This window comes from Ipomoea triloba, chromosome 5, assembly GCF_003576645.1.
Source record: "Ipomoea triloba cultivar NCNSP0323 chromosome 5, ASM357664v1".
In the NCBI taxonomy this organism is placed as follows: Eukaryota; Viridiplantae; Streptophyta; class Magnoliopsida; order Solanales; family Convolvulaceae; genus Ipomoea; species Ipomoea triloba.
In genome coordinates, this window is record NC_044920.1 from 24392145 (window position 1) to 24408547 (window position 16403).

General features: G+C 35.7%; 2 protein-coding genes across 3 annotated transcripts; both read right to left on the bottom strand.

The window, feature by feature from the left end:
- Positions 1-3517: 3517 nt before the first annotated feature.
- LOC116019322 (protein NSP-INTERACTING KINASE 1-like) lies at positions 3518-7358 on the bottom strand. Of its 2 annotated transcripts, none has more exons than XM_031259477.1 (11): positions 7034-7358; positions 6801-6933; positions 6590-6661; positions 6336-6479; positions 6145-6216; positions 5973-6032; positions 5779-5876; positions 5504-5653; positions 4942-5283; positions 4491-4870; positions 3518-4283 (listed from the first exon to the last, which is right to left on the bottom strand). In XM_031259477.1, the coding sequence occupies exons 1-11, from the start codon at positions 7131-7133 to the stop codon at positions 3957-3959; spliced, it is 1878 nt and encodes a 625-aa protein (XP_031115337.1). In that variant the 5' UTR covers positions 7134-7358; the 3' UTR covers positions 3518-3956. The 2 variants fall into 2 exon arrangements, with proteins under 2 accessions (XP_031115337.1, XP_031115338.1); XM_031259478.1 differs by having other exon boundaries at positions 5510-5653; positions 7034-7356.
- A 6492-nt stretch (positions 7359-13850) lies between these two features.
- LOC116019321 (pentatricopeptide repeat-containing protein At3g02490, mitochondrial) lies at positions 13851-16089 on the bottom strand. Its single transcript, XM_031259476.1, has one exon. The coding sequence runs from the start codon at positions 16021-16023 to the stop codon at positions 14089-14091; it is 1935 nt and encodes a 644-aa protein (XP_031115336.1). The 5' UTR covers positions 16024-16089; the 3' UTR covers positions 13851-14088.
- Between the last annotated feature and the right edge of the window lie 314 nt (positions 16090-16403).

The following is a 16403-nucleotide window of genomic DNA, read 5'->3' on the forward strand; positions in this document are numbered from 1 at the left end:
AAACATTTTGTTTAAATTTTTAAATTAATTTATTTGAATTAAAATGTCGCATCAACACATTTTTACTGATTATTTAAAGTTAATTGGTTAATCAACTCAATTGCATCAAATTGATGAGTTGAACTGTTGAAGTGTCTATTGAAACTTTTTATTATTTAAGTCTCACATATAGTTTGAGATTTTTTTAATCATTTTTTCTTAAATAAAAATATGTAAAAGCATATAGGAGTAAGAATAAGGAATAAAAAAAAATTTATCAAAAAAATTTCAATTTAAACCCCTTAAACGCAGATTAAACGTCTTTTTCTTTAGCTCAAAAGCTTTTTAATTATGGAAATGGCCTCAAAAAGGTTTGTGTGAGCTTTCAATGTCAACAAATGTATTTGATGTAGAAATGCTTATTATTGCTAATAGTTTTCAGTGGTCAAGCATGCTTATCCAAGGCTGAAAGTATACGTGTTTGGATGTGCATTGCCACTTAGTGGTCTTTCTTTCGTTCTGCACTGCTACACCCGTAAACTTGATAACCGGTGTCTATCCTACGTGGTTTTGGAAGCATCAACATCATAAATCAGCAAAATCTAACCTTACAGTAGTAATTGTGAAAGTTTCACCTAATGTGGTGGGTTCCTTGTAGGCGTCACAACTTACCTTACTATTTAGTAGGTTGTTGAGTCATCCTAATTTACTCTTCTACAATTAGGCATGAAGGGCTTAGGGTTGACAAAATTTTGCATTTTTGTGAATAAACAAAACCTTTCATTTTATTTAGAATAATCTTAGGGGGTGTTTGGTTCAAGTAATACAATATAACTAAAGGAACGTGACATTTCAAAATTTACATTCGATGTTCAATTCATGTTATCTTACTTTCTTAAGGGGGTATAGCATTCCTCAAAGAATGCAACATACCCATCGCATAAGATTTTGAAGGAGATGTGATTATTTCACGATTCTTAGGTTATCTAAGATTACTATGGTTATTTACAAATGTTGCCATTTTAATTTCTAATAAATAAATAAAATGTTTTCAATTACAAGTTACAAATATTATTTCAATTACAAGTTAAGGTGCGCGGTTTTATATTTTAAGGTTAGTTTTATATTTTAAGGTGCATCAGTTTGAGACAGTGCATACATGTTAGCAGGGAGCGCATTAAAAAAAAAATCATTGATTTGAGTAGTTGGCCTGGATTTGATAACGGCTTAGATTTCACCCTATCGTTCACCTGGGAGCTCCTTCACACCTGATCTCTTCCCTGTTTATCCTGTTATATGAGTCCGAGTCTGTGTGGACAAATCTGTGCTATTAAATGCTTGAGATCAATGGCTCTGGTCAATTGTGCAAGTGAAGTACACAGTTGACCAGATCTAAGTCATTGATCTCAAGTATTCAATGACCTAGATATGCCCATATAGACTCATATAACATTATAGACTCACGGAAACACTAGCGCGCGCACATACACACACATATATATATATATAATAACCGTTAAATCAAACAGGTTTATATTGTATATCTCAAATTTAACCAAACACGTGTATCTATCATATCTAACAATCTAACCTTCTCTAAGATAATCTAATTACTATCTCATGCGCTATAAATGCCTCTATAAGAATACTATGTACACTTTATCTACGGAGTATGATTTAATACAACAATTACTGAACAATCCCATCACAAGTTATTACATTTATATATATTGTCGTGATACACGCACAAATTTCAAAGATCAACATCAACCGCTTGCACTTGCAATGGCAATAACTTCAAACACAAAGGGGATTTGAACGAAGAAGCTTTGTCCTGCCCTAAAAAATTTATTAGCTGTCGTGGCAACAGGCGAGTCCACTCATTACAGCTGAGTCAACGCTGGCAGCCAGCCAGCGCAGCATGTGGTGGGGAAGAGCAGGTGGATTGCCTTCCATCTCAGCCACAAGTTCAATGGGCTACCCAATGGCCCAACTCCATTTGGGCCCATCTTCAAAATGAATTCAGATGTTTGACACTTTGACTGTGGGGTTCTTATGCTGTGGACCTGGGTCTACATTCACATACATTATATTTTACATTCACAATTTGTAAACTCCACATTCACACATTACAGGATTATATGTTTAGTAACTATACTCTACATTCACATACACTATACTCTACATTCACAATTTGTAAACTCCACATTCACACATTCAAAACTCTATATTCACAGGTCCTATACTCCACATTCACAACTTGAGAACTCCACATTCACACATTACAGGGTTACAAGTTGCTAGAACTTCTTAACTCTATTAGAGATTCACACATGCATAGCTCTACATTCACGATTTTTATACTCCATATTCACAATTTGAAACCTCCACATTCACACATTTTTGGGTAACTCTACATTCACACAATCATAAATCTACATTCACGATTTCTATACTCTACATTCACACATTTTTGGACAACTCTATATTCAGCAATATGTTTACTTAAAAAAAAAACACACACACACACAAAAACGACGTAGTTTTGGACCCAGGTCCACAGCATAATTTGCCTTGACTGTGTTTAAACCCCCCCACCCACCTCCCGGTCCATAACTGCATTGCACTGTGCGTTACATGTCTTCTTCAGCTTGGCTCCTGCTTCACAGGGAATGAAGATGAAGATGGATGGAGCAACCATGACCATTACCTGACGTTCTGGTCCTAGTTGCATTTTCATTTTCTTTCTTTTGCCATTTAAGTTGTGATTGAAAATATCCTACTCTTTTTCTGGAGATATTTGAAACGGTCTAATAATAAGGACCCGTGATTTGAGAGTGCATAGCCCGAGCAATCAGGGTGCAAGACCTGGAGCAAGTCTCCGGAGCCTTAACTTAGTCTTGCAGGCCCACTGTGTGAGCTGGATTTAATCTTGTGGCCTATCACGACTTTAGGGGAGTTTGTTAGCCCATGTCTTGTATAAATATTACGTTGTCTTGACATTATAAATTGTGTTCAATTACATCTCAAATCTACTTGTAATCTCATTACACTCTTCATTAATATAAATCTTGTCTTCTCAAGCCCAGTATCTTGTGTTTATTATCAGAGTATTTGATTTGGTCTACTCAGATTAATTTAATCCATCACTTATATCGAATATATTTTAGTTTATAGAAGCTATATACCGGGATTAATTAAGTGCCTAATGAACAATTGAGCCTACATCAAAAGATTAGCGCTTGATGGGCTTGGGAAACAGAGGGCAAGGAGCACCCCAATTTTAGGGTGTGCGGTACGACGCAACTAAGCAAGACTTGTAGCTCAAGGGCTCAATCAACCTAGGACATGCAACAGATTGACAAGGGCATGGGACAAGCCCGCAATTGGCATGCGAGTAGTTAATTAGTTGGAACATAATCAACCATTTGGGTGTTATTCAAGCACATTTCAACCATTTGGGTGTTTTTGCACGCGCTAGGATAATAGAAGCTTATATCTCATGTCTAGCTATATAAAAGTAATAAAACCACATGAATTAAGTTTATCAATCTAACAAATTTATCAATCTAAAAAGTAACTCGAGACCGAAAGAATTGAACCCATCCAGCCACATACATATATACATAAATCTAATCTACCAACTCTTCATACATATACATTAGCTAGCCTTGAACACTTTGGCACATCTTAACTTTGTTATCATCTCATTGAAAAGTGAAAACAAAATGGCCTTTTCCCTTTGTGCTCTCTTGCAAAGTTTTACAATGGGTTTCAAAGACTGCCCTCTACTAAAACTCCCCCCATTCATGTTGAGACCAGAGAGTTCTCACCATCAAGAAACTACACCAAAAGCTCTTTGAACCCTTGATGTTCCACTGCTATACACCACAAAATCTAGGCAGAAACCTTGGGCCATATATACTTTGCCTTGTACAAACCCAATTCTGTGCTATGTACTAAACTCACATTTCAGCTCACCTTGGACCAGACAGCTCTATGGCTTGTGCAAGCACTGAAGAGTCATCGGTGAGATCTGAAAATCGTTCTGAAGACGAGAGCGCATGTGCTCCGTACTTGTGGTTAGGCTGTTCGGTTTTCTGGGACGCTTCCCACCTCTCTGCAAGCCCGTCGCCTTCCAGCATTCGAACAACTTCAGACATCTTCGGCCTGTGGCCTGGAAGGTATTGTGTGCATAGCAAAGCAACTTGAACCATTTCCTCGAGCTCGATTTGATCATACTTGTCTTTCAAATCCTTGTCAACAAGTGCATCGAGTTTCTTCTCTTGGTGAATCTTCTTAACCTAGTTTATATATAGTACAATGATAGATTCAGCATTGTTAAGTGAAGTAGTGAGCAATTGAGCATGAGAATTTGCAATATCTTTGAGCAAACTTTCTTCGGTTTTCAGAATATATATACAAACAAAGAGAAGTGTGTACAGATACTACATTGTAACAGAATCAGTAGTACTCAAAAAAAAAAAAAAAAAAGAGAAGTGTGTACTTACCCAGTCAAGCATTGCTCCTTTCTGGTTTGCAGCTTTGCCAAATTCTATAGCTCTCATGCCTGTGATCAGTTCAAGGAGCAGGATCCCGAATCCAAAAACATCTGTTTTCTCGGAGGATTGGCCTGTTGATAGATATTCGGGGGCAATATGCCCGACAGTCCCTCGTACAGCTGTTGTGACATGAGAATCCTGATGATCCAAAAGTTTTGCCAGGCCAAAATCGCCCACGACTGCCTCACAAGACTCATCAAGCAGTATATTTGCAGCCTTCACATCTCGGTGAATTATCTTCGGGTCACACTGCTCGTGGAGATACAGCAGTCCTCGTGCTGCCCCTATGGAAATCCGCTTCCTCGTGCCCCAGTCCAACACCGGTTTCACTGTCAAAGAAAGACCAATTAACTCAGAAACACCCCAAAAATGGATATTCACAAGGAAAAATTTTTAGTACCTTTGAGACGAGAAGCAACACTTCCATTTGACATGTAGGGATAAACCAAAAGCTTTTCTGTTGCTGTCATGCAGAACCCGTATAGCCTAAGAAGATTGCGGTGCACAGCTAAGCTAATCATCTCAACTTCCGTCTGGAATTGCCTCTCGCCCCCAATGGCACTCCCGTCTTTTAGCCTCTTGACAGCCACAGCAGTTCCATCTGAGAGATGGCCTTTGTAGACATTCCCAAATCCGCCTTTCCCCAGAATGTTTTTGCCACTGAAGTTGTTGGTTGCAATCTGAAGTTCCTTGAATTGAAATCTTCTCAGGTTCCCCAGGGAAACTTCTTCGAGATCTCGGCCTAAAGTTTCAAACAAGAAATATTCCAATCAGTCCACTGAATGTCACAGACACACATTTATGTCACAAACAAGAAATATTCCAATCGGACCATAGTCTCGAACCCTCTGATACCAAATTGAAGCAAACCTAAGCTGATAGTTGGACTGCACATTTATGTTTATATATTATTTATACTCAACAACAATCATGTCATTAACTAGAATTTCGGTGTACATTACCCCTACCATCATACAACATTTGCTGCTCCTGCCTTCGCCTCGACCATAGAAACAGCCCAATTCCAAGGATTAGTATACAGGTACACCCGAGGCTCGAACCAAATACAATGGCAAGCTTGTGATTTTTCTGTTCCCCCGAAGGTGGAGTGGCTGATGATAGTAATATCAGGTTAACCACAACTCGAACATATACCGAAGTTTGAGAGTACAGTAAGTTGTTTAAGAACATAATATATATACATGGGTATGGAACGAGAAAACGTAAAAATCCATACTTTGAGAAGTGTTCAATGGCATTGAGATAGGTAGGAGTGCCATCCCATTGCAGTATGGTTCAGAGCCTGTGGCGCATATCAGAGGATTTCCAACGATGCTGCAATTACCAGGACGAGAGTGAAAGGCAAGCTCAACGACGAAAAAAGTATGCATAAACTAAATCTTTAAGCCAAATACTATAAGCTAAGCTTACTTGAATGTCCTTGAAGGAAATCTTGGCACAGGTCCACTCAAGTTATTGTTTGACAAGTCCCTGAATTCAAGAACAAGAAATTCAGAATATTCAACCAATGCATATATATTCCCATCAGATCAGAAAATGATAAGAGAATGAGCATATTGTGTTCTAGGGGTGGGAGATTTACACGAGAGAGAGCTGAGTCATGTTGGTCAATGACACTGGAATTTCTCCGGTTAGACTATTGTTGTTGAACCTCCTGATACAGGCAAATGAGTTAAGAAAACTGAATTGCAGACATTTGAAAACGAAAAACTACACTATAATGCGATCTCGACTTTCTGAAACTTTATTCCATAATCGAACTTCAATGCTTACATGTACTTGAGGCTCTTCAACCTGCCCAAAGTAGGAGGGATCTTTCCAGTGAAGAGATTATTCGAAAGATCAAGTGTTTGCAGACTAGAAAGGCGTTCGATCTCAACCGGGATTGGTCCTGTTATGTTGTTGTTCTGTAAGAGTCTGTCAATCACATTACTTATTAACACCAGACTAGCTAAAAGACTAAAAGAAGCATTTAAAATTTAAATAATCTTAAATATTTGCAAAGTATTTCAGAAATTAGCACTAACATGATCTGCAGGTTTGTCAAATTGCCAATGCTTGGAGACAGCAGCCCAGATAGGTTCTGACTGGGAGTTCCTCTGCACAACAAACCCCATCACCACTCTCATTTTATACATCTTTTCTACTAAAACATGCAAGAATCTATCAATCTAGACAACATTTCAATCATTAAAATTGCAGAGAAAAATATGGGTTTTCTTTGAATGATTAACTTACAGCCCAACAACAAAACCATCTGGAGAGCAGGTGACCATGGACCAGCTACAAGGATCAACAGCATCCCCATCCCAGTTATCAAGAACCCCATGAGGATCTTTCAGAGAAGCCTTTATGCCCATTAAAGCTTGCACTAAATTTTAAAAAAAAAAAAAATCAAAATTTTCAGAAGCCAAAATATCCATCAGAGACATTGTTTGTGAAGATATATGAACTGGAAATTTATACAATACCTTCAAAGTTTACACCTTTAGGGGATAGCAGAGCAGCTGCAGAGGCAAGGACACAGAGAAATAACACAGACCAGAATACACCCTTTATTTCTCTCATCATTTCCACTCAATAGTAATTGCAGCTAGCAGAGCAGAGCAGCCAAAGCCTTGAAGAAGCTAGCTAGAACTGCCCACCCTACTACCTCAAATGAGTTTCTTGGGGTAAAGGGTAATAATCTAACAGTGATGAAAACTCAATTGTTTAGGATTCTATTATGTCTCTCAGAAACTTCATTTTACTGTTGTCTCTGTCAGACCCTAAAGTAGAGAAAGCAATTCTTTCTTGTGTAAAGAGCACCAGCACGCCTCTCACCGTGGCAAAAAGGCTTGTAAAGCAAAGTAAGTATACGTTATTGTTGTATATCTCAAACTTCTTTTATTTTCCATTTTTATTACCCCAATTTTTTAAATTTATTTCCATAGCTCAGATAAATACTATAAAAGAAAAGCATTTATACTTTAATTCTCTATTTTTTTTTCTCTATCCCATTTTTCAAATTAAAGAAATGAATAAGTAAACAAGTTCTCCATTTATCTTTCTATACAAAAATGGATAATTTCTAAACATGGATGCATTTATCTTTCGTATGTTTTTTGACTGAAGAGGTGTGCACCGGGCAGACCCTATTTTGTAACCCTAGTTGACAAATGATCACAATGAGTTAAATCAGTCTAGGTTAACATAGTTAATCGGTTCAAACCAATAAGATCAATAGGTGGTTCTGTTTATAGTGCTAATAAGATGTATGTTTCATGTTTGTAAAGCTAATAAGATGTTAAGATTTTCTTGGTACTAAAAATCATGGAGAGAAAGGGTATCTCATGTATATACAATATACATAAGCATATAAACAAAAAATGATTCTTTTGTTATTCTTCCAAGAAATCAAATTAAAAGCTATTGATCAAGAGTCCAGACAAAAAATCAACATTGGTGTTGTGGCTACACATAATAACAACAAAACCTATTTACAGGTCACATGTTCAGTAGCAATCTTACTGATTAAGATATATGTAATCCTCTCATTATCATGCACCAAAATCAGCAATTTATGCAACCATTTTTATGGTTTATATAATCAAACATTTTCTGGGGTTTAGTGCATAAATGCAGCATATATAAATGGTATGCAATTTTAGTGGAGTTAAAATTTTAACTCCTTGTTATATGCATATAGCATGAATTAGATCACTCCTCACTTTTTATGTAGGGGCATTTTTTTAACTCTCCCATGAGAGAATGAGGTTCAAATGAGAACATGATCCTCCTATAACAAGTGAAGACTTATCACGATTACCTATTAGAGTTCATCCATGATCGAAGATTTTAGTAAAAAATGTGGAGTCAATTTTATAATTATTGCAAACTTTTAAATATGCAATATTCATACAACTGACATCTCATTTTTTTTTCTTATTTTTCAGCAATTCTCAACTATTATCTAAGATGTATTAGATCAGTCATCACTTTTTACATAATAGCATGTTCTTATCTAAAACCTCCCTGGAATATAAGTATATTAGTAATCAAATGAGAACCATTTCTTAAGTGAAAACGTGAGAACCAAAAAGAATGCACACAATCTACTACATCGATGCACACAAACTACTTCAGCATAGATTGCACAGATTGTGTGCACTGTGTACATGGAATATTAAATTGAGTGCCTTCATATAGAAGATTATATACATTCATTTATAAGTTCATAGATTTTCACTGAAGAATGAATTCTAATTGAAACATCACCTTATATGTGTGTGAGATACAGATATAAACACATGCAAGACATGTATCTAGTGGAGTAGGGGTTGGATTTGCTATGGAAGGGACACAAGAAAGGAATCCAACATTCCCTGAGTTTGGCCATTCAAGAAAACCCCAAAAATTTAATCTTTCTTTAAGCAAAACCAATTAAACCATAAGAGAATGTTAGAATCTCAAGGTTTTAATAAAAAAAAATTAAGTGGAGATTGATGATTGGTGTTTTGGGTTTTGGTCACCCACTCTGTCCCATGACCAAAGACCTTAGCCAATTTGCCATGATAGTGGAATCTTAGTTGGCTATTATAGTGTTCAAATAATTACTATCAATTTCTTCTTTTTTTTTTATTGTATTAATATTTAGATTTAGAAATTAATTCATCCAGTTTCACCCAATTCTATTTAAAAACAGGTTTGAATTCTGGACTCATATACTTTTTCAGGCTTGAGTTTTAATTAGTCTTTATTTGTGAGAAACTATACTAATTATCGTATTTACATTCCCAAGTTTCTTGAACTCAAATCTTCCTCAAAGGAAATACATTGAAAAAAAAGTTTGTTTGATTAAGATTTGATATTTGAAAAAAAAAAACTAAAATAATAAATAATAAGATGGAATAATTGGGCGGTAGCTTTGATTTGAGTTTTGTGGTAGGAGAATTTAATCAGATGAAATTATGAAAAGGCAAAGGCACACTCATATTAAAGAAAAAAATAAAAGTGGCTTTAAAAAGCAAAGGCTGCCACCTTCACGCCTTTCTCTCTTTCCCTACATCATGACAGATCTCTATGTTCATTGGGTAGACAAAATAATTTCTTTCTTCTTGCCCCTTTCTTTTTTTTCTTTATTTTTTAGCATCTTTAACTTGAAATTTTAATGTGATAGATGAAATTATGAGTCAAGAATTGACCCCCTCAAAAAAAAAAACACACACACACACACTCAATATATATGTTGAGCAGAAATTTGAAGGAGGTAAATATAATATTCTATTATTGAAATATAGTACTGTTGGTAGTTATATAAATATAAGAAAATAAAGTTATGGTTTTTTTACTAATTATAATTTTTGGCGTAATGGTAAGCATTTAATTGTGATAATATAGTTAAAGTAAATGTATTGTAAAATGTATGCCAAAGAAAATACAACTGCTTTGAGAATAGAGTATTGTGTAGATAATTAGTTCATTAAGCAATGACGTAAAACGTAAAAGCATATAATAGTTAGATAGGGATACTAAGACATGCCATCCACTTCTATTTTTCGTGATAGGTGATATGTCTTAATTGTAAATTGAGCTAGTCTTGCATCACATAAATTGTAATGTATCTAATGATGATAGTTGGATAGTAGTTTGGTATTAATCAAATAGTAGACATGTCACAGGAATCATTTGATTAACTTTGAAAATATGATTAATGTACTGTAAGTTGTAATAATAGTTATCAATTTGTAAACAGAGATGGTTACCACGTTGTAAGTTTTAAGTTGATAACATATTAAAACTTTAAAGGTAATTTAAACAAATTTAAATGCACCTCACTAAGATATGTGTATTGAGATTGACCAAGTTCTAAGGACTTAATCATGCCTTATTTAATCCAATGGCTTGAAATTTATGTTATGTAGCAATACAATATAAAATATGATAAAATTTTATAAGTATTCTATGAGTGAGTTGTTAAAAATGAACAAAAAAGACAGTCCAAATGACGATTATTCACAAAGAAAATGAATATACACAGCCAATCACAAAAAGATACAACTAGGGAGGAGAACTTGATTTAAAAAAACAAGAAGAAAAAGAGTGAGCAGATTGATGTTAGGAAAATGACAAAAAGTTGGGTGGTTTTAGCCTTGTGAATTGAAATGAGTTATAAACACAGCTTGGAACCCTCTTTCTAGTTCTTCGCTAAGAACCAGAAACCAAATAAAGGCACCTTCTTTAGTGGGACCATTAAGCTCCAAATCAAGATTTGGAGAATCCAAGATTGGGATTAAATCTTGGTAGGGTTCCAAATGTTTTCTTCCCCATTTTATAAGCCCATACATCACTTCTTTTATATTTGAAAAGGACATATTAGTTACATGAGACTTTTGAATAGGTAAGTTGTATTATGAGAATTGTAATTCGTTTGTAATATTATTCCAAATTTGAATTGCGTGGGTTAGATTTTTTTAAATGATAGCAAATGGTAGATTGATATGGGTTTTAAAAATAAAATCTATTGTGAATTTAGATTGAGTTTTATATATAACCCCGTATAGGATTCAATTCACTCATTACTTGTTGAGGAGTGGAGGTAGAGCAACTATAGGGGTGGGTCAAGTGATAGATGTTGTCGCTCCTGTTCTATTGTTATCCTTATTAATCTTTTGTTAGATGATGAAAATTCTAGTAATCGGAGCTGCTTGAAGTCCAATACGTAAGTGGTGAATTGGGAGTGAATTTTAAAAATAAAATTCATCCTGGGTTTCTGTAAGAATTTATATACAAATTCTGCATAAAACCGGACGCAATCACTACATTTCAAGGGGTGGAGACAAGCGGAGCACGTAAAATGTTGAGTCAAATAATGAATATTGTCACCTCCAATCAATTTCATACTATCTCTATTACTCTGTTGTGTGGACTTGATACTCTCGCACCACAAGTCATGCCACTAGGGCATTGAGAAATGAGAAAATTCTGACAATCGGACTGGTTGCTCGAAATCCGGTAAGTGGTGGTTGTTGAAGTGTGTTTTAAAAATAAAATTCTATGTGGTTTCAATCGGAATTTATATACAAATTCCGCATAAACCCAGCACACTATTTTTCAAAGGGTGGAACAAGTATAACGTTAGGTCAAGTAATGAAACCGGATTCCACACTTAGAACTTTGGTCCCCTATTGTAGATATCACACACACTGCTTTTCACCAAAAAAAAGATATGCAGGTATATGGCAGAGTACTGAGTACTCCCATGGTAAGAGGTACTAATCATCACGAGTTCATGGCAAATTTGTCTCTTCCGACATAAGAACACCAGTTGTCTGCAACACTTTAGTCACAGAGATATAAATATGACAAACAGAAGCCACCAACAGAAATTTGCAGTGCTCTTGTTTATGTGTGTACTGCAACCAATCTCTGTTTTGTGTGTGCTTACATTCGAATGAATCCAAGAATAAGAACAAAACCCATTAAGGATTTTTGCAATGCACCATCACGTTCGCCCTGTTTTGCTCATTGAAATGTCTCATTCATTCAACCAAGTAGCCAACCCACACCCACATTCCTTGCTATCAATCTGCAATCTGCTAACCCTCCAAGGGAAAGCTTCTAACCAAAAAAAAATCCCTTTTTTTGAAGAGGAGTGCAAGCACTTGTGGAGGTAAAACAATGGTGACAATAACCTTACACTTTGGATAATTGGTAAACGGACTACTATTCTTTAGGGTAGTTGGTAAACGGACTATTACCGTAAAATATTACCGTTTGGGCAGTTGGTAAATGAACTATTACTATTTGGGGGCAGTTGGTAAACGATTAAACGAACTATTACCGTTTGGGGCAATTGCTAAACATGCTATTACCGTTTTGGGCAGTTGGTAAACGACTAAATGGACTATTACCGTTTGGGGCAATTGATAAACATGCTACTACCGTTTTGGGCAGTTGGTAAACGAACTATTATTGTTTGGGACGGTTAGTAAACAAATTATTATCGTTTGAGGCAATTGGTAAATGGACTATTACTGTTTGGGGCAGTTGATAAATAAACTAAAGGATCATCTTTTTTAGTACTAAATTCGAATTAGTTTCATAGTGGTAGAGATACATAATATTGTACGCAATATATAAAGAAATAAATAAATATTCAAATTTGAACACTTAAATATGCAATATGTAACAACTAAATATGAAAACCTAGATAAATTTTAAAAAATAAATGAAAAATATAAATTTTAAATCTAAACCATAAATGATAGACCCTAAGCAGTAAAAACTAAACTAAATAAAACAAAAAAACTCAGTCATAAACTATAAAATCGAAACCCTAACAATTTCACATTTTTGCAAGCGCACTCTTCTAATACTAGATGTGCAAACCTCGAAAATTCTAAAAAGTGCAAATTTCAGTGTTAAAGTTTGCATAGTAAAGTTGGTGATAATTATGAAAATGCCACCACGTTTTTTTTTAATCTGATCTAGTCCATCTAATTTTTTCAAATGTAAGGTTGAGATTAATTCTTAATTTTCTTCTAAGGACTTGTTCTCATATGATCCAATTCATACATACACAAACACATATATATATATATATATTGTCAATGAGGTCCATAACAAGATTATATGTCTAGAAGGCTAAATGATGTGTCATTTTCTTTGCCTGTCAGGCCAAAAACCTACACACATTATTAAAGCCACATCACTAAGTTATCTGCAGTAAAACAATCATGCCAAACAGATAAACAAGAGAAAAAGAATGGGAAACACATCATTACAGGAGATAACAAAGTTCACAGTAGATTGACCAAGTTGTGCAGTGCCAGCTTTAGATCTTTCTCTAGATCAGATAGCCAGATTGAGGAACCTTTGAAAGGCTTTTGTAAACAAGCATACTGGGCCAAAGGCCCTGAACACAATGCAAGCCCAACACAACCTTCCCAGTTTTCTCATAACATGGATGTTCCACACAAACAAACAAACATTGCCCTTCATTCATCCCCACATTTACAGGTTCTGTTGTGTTTTAGTCACAATGGATACTTCTAAATGCAGTGAGCTCAAAATGGTGAAAACTGAAAAGCACAACCTCAACAATGCAAGTCTCTCAAGTTAATGTGCAAAAGAAGTGTAGAAAGATACTCAATGCAATCAGAACTTAGATTAAAAAAAAAAAAAATTGTTCAACTGATAACAAGCCAAAGAACTGATTACTCTGGCTAGTCTAATTTACAATTTGGTGTAATAAACACCATCTTATACAGCTAATTCAGCATATTAGCAGAAATGCAAATACAACTGTAGAAGAACAATAAACCTTCTCATTTGTTTTCCAGTCAAGAAAGCTAGATGGAACAAATGAAGCATAAGATGAACAAAATTTCTCAAAGATCTTATTACAGATAAAGTCAAGCTAATCAAGATTCGAGCAAGAAACCAAATTGAAACTGATAGGAAATGTTCTTAATATCTAAATTTTAAAAAATGCCCTACTGCATTTTAGTGACAAAATACATTCGACGAAAAATCTGTTTAAATATTAAGCAGCAGAGATTTGGGTGGTTGCTGCTTTTTCATGTTTCATGGAATAAAACAGCTCTAAAACATCAGCATTGTCACGTATGTATTTTGGACATTTGGCAAGAAAGTCTTGCGCTGCACTCTGCCGGCCTGCTTTAAAATATGCTTCAAATAGACGGAGAATTACTGATGTTGATGGAAATCTCTTCACTGTCATTGCTTCTGAAAACGCAATAGCATCATCAGCACTGCCGTTCTCGGAGAGATACTTGATGAATGGATCGAGGCAAGGTGGGTACCCGTGATCTTTCATCATGTGCAGAACATCTAGAGCTTTCGAAAATTGTCTACCAACCAAGAGCTTTCCTACTAATAACTTATATGTGCTTTGCCAAGGACGTAAATCTTTCTCACTGACCATATTCTTAACAAGTGTGAGTGCATCATTAGTTCTCTTCTTGCGACAGTATGCTGACACCAACAATTCTAAAGCACACCCAGCATGAGAAGGCCCCTCTTTTCCAATCATTTTTTCAAGAGTATCAGAGGCTTTACTTAGATCACCAGCTGCACAGTATCCATCTACTAAAGATACCCATGTTTTGTAATTCAGACTGGAACCTGATGCATCCATATTAGTCACAAACTGAGTTACCTCATCAGTCTTTCCACACGAACTAAGATGATATGCAATCTTACTCTGTTGAGACCCATTAGGTGAGAGACCAAATTTTTCCAATGCTTTCAAGATGTTATTGCATTCCTCCCATCTTGCCACACTGGTCAATGACTTCAGAACAGCATCAAGGGTGTTATTTGTCAACAAATTCCCACTTTCTGTGAAAACCCTCACAACTTTTGAGAACAAATCCAAATCAAGCTCCTTACTAACAACTATTTTCTTCAAAAGAAGAGTACAATCATGCAATGATGGCTTATTTGCACCAGCCATTGCAAACTCATAGAGTTCAACAGCTTCTTTAATCATTTTCCTCTTAACAAAGTGTTCCAAGACTTCAACATATGTCCCCCTCTCCATTTCGTACCCAGCATCTCGCAGTTCACCTATAACCCTCCAAAACTTCTCAGTTGAGTCCTCCCTACCCAAAACTCTCGCCATAGCATTAAATGTCCGCTCATCATGTTTAAGCAAACCACTCTCTCCAATCCACCTAAAAAATATCAATGCCTTACTAGTTTCATTTTGAAGATTAGCCAGTACCATTGAAACCAAATCACTAGTATAGTTGATATCCTTCAACTGCTTTTCCACATTATCATCCCAAACATTTTGGCGGATAATCTTACAAACCTTCTCAATGGAATTATCTGTGGAGCCAGAAGCATACAACTGATTTAACTTCTGTACATCACCACTTAACCCTTCCTTCTCAAATTTCCCCAAAGCCCTAGCAAATGCACCTTTAGACACTCCATACCCTTTCTTCTTCATAGCATCAACCATTTCCCAGAACTCCTTCACATTGCCGCTATTAACTAGTATTCCCAACATTAGATTATACGCTTTTGAGCTCAACCTCTCACTCTCATTCTCTGAAACCCAGTCAAAAAACCTTCTTGCCGACTCAGGCGCAAATTCCTGATTCCGCAAAACCCTAAGCACCAAGTCATGACTAATACCAACACCATTTGACTCTAAATCAACCCGAATATCCTCACTGCTTTTGTCCGCATTAGAAAATATATCATACAGAACAGTAACTTGATCCGACGGGTCTTTGTGATCGACGGCGAGGTCAGAGGTGGAGAAACAACGGAAGGAGTTACAGATTCGGGGAGGAGCTAAGTGATGTGCACGGGAGTGGAGGAATGAAGAAGAAAAGCAACGGAAAGAGTTCTGTACCTGCAAGCTTGAGTGAGAGTGATATATGCTTCTGGAAATGTGCTGTTGAGATGATCGGAGAAGAAGAAGCAATCGCCAGTGGTTTCTCATTCTTGAGCAGAATTGTGTTCTTCGTGAAGTTCGGAAGTCGGATTGGGCCGCTAGGGTTTTGGACGATCGCTCATTAACCCCTAGATAACGTCACTGTGTGTCCTCATATTGAATTTTAATATTTTTTTTCCTTGATAAATGACAAATAAATTCCTAAATATTTTTTAAAATAATGCAATTAAGATTTTGAATTTTAAAATAATAATGAATTTTTTTACCTCACAATATGATTAAATATTCAAATGGCCTTAATTTAGTGTCAACCTATACTAATATGAATAACATACCGCTTTTTGAGCATTTACTATTTAAATAGAATTGTATATGTATTTTTAGCATTTAAATGTTTATCTGTCATAAAAAAATTTTAAAATAATAAT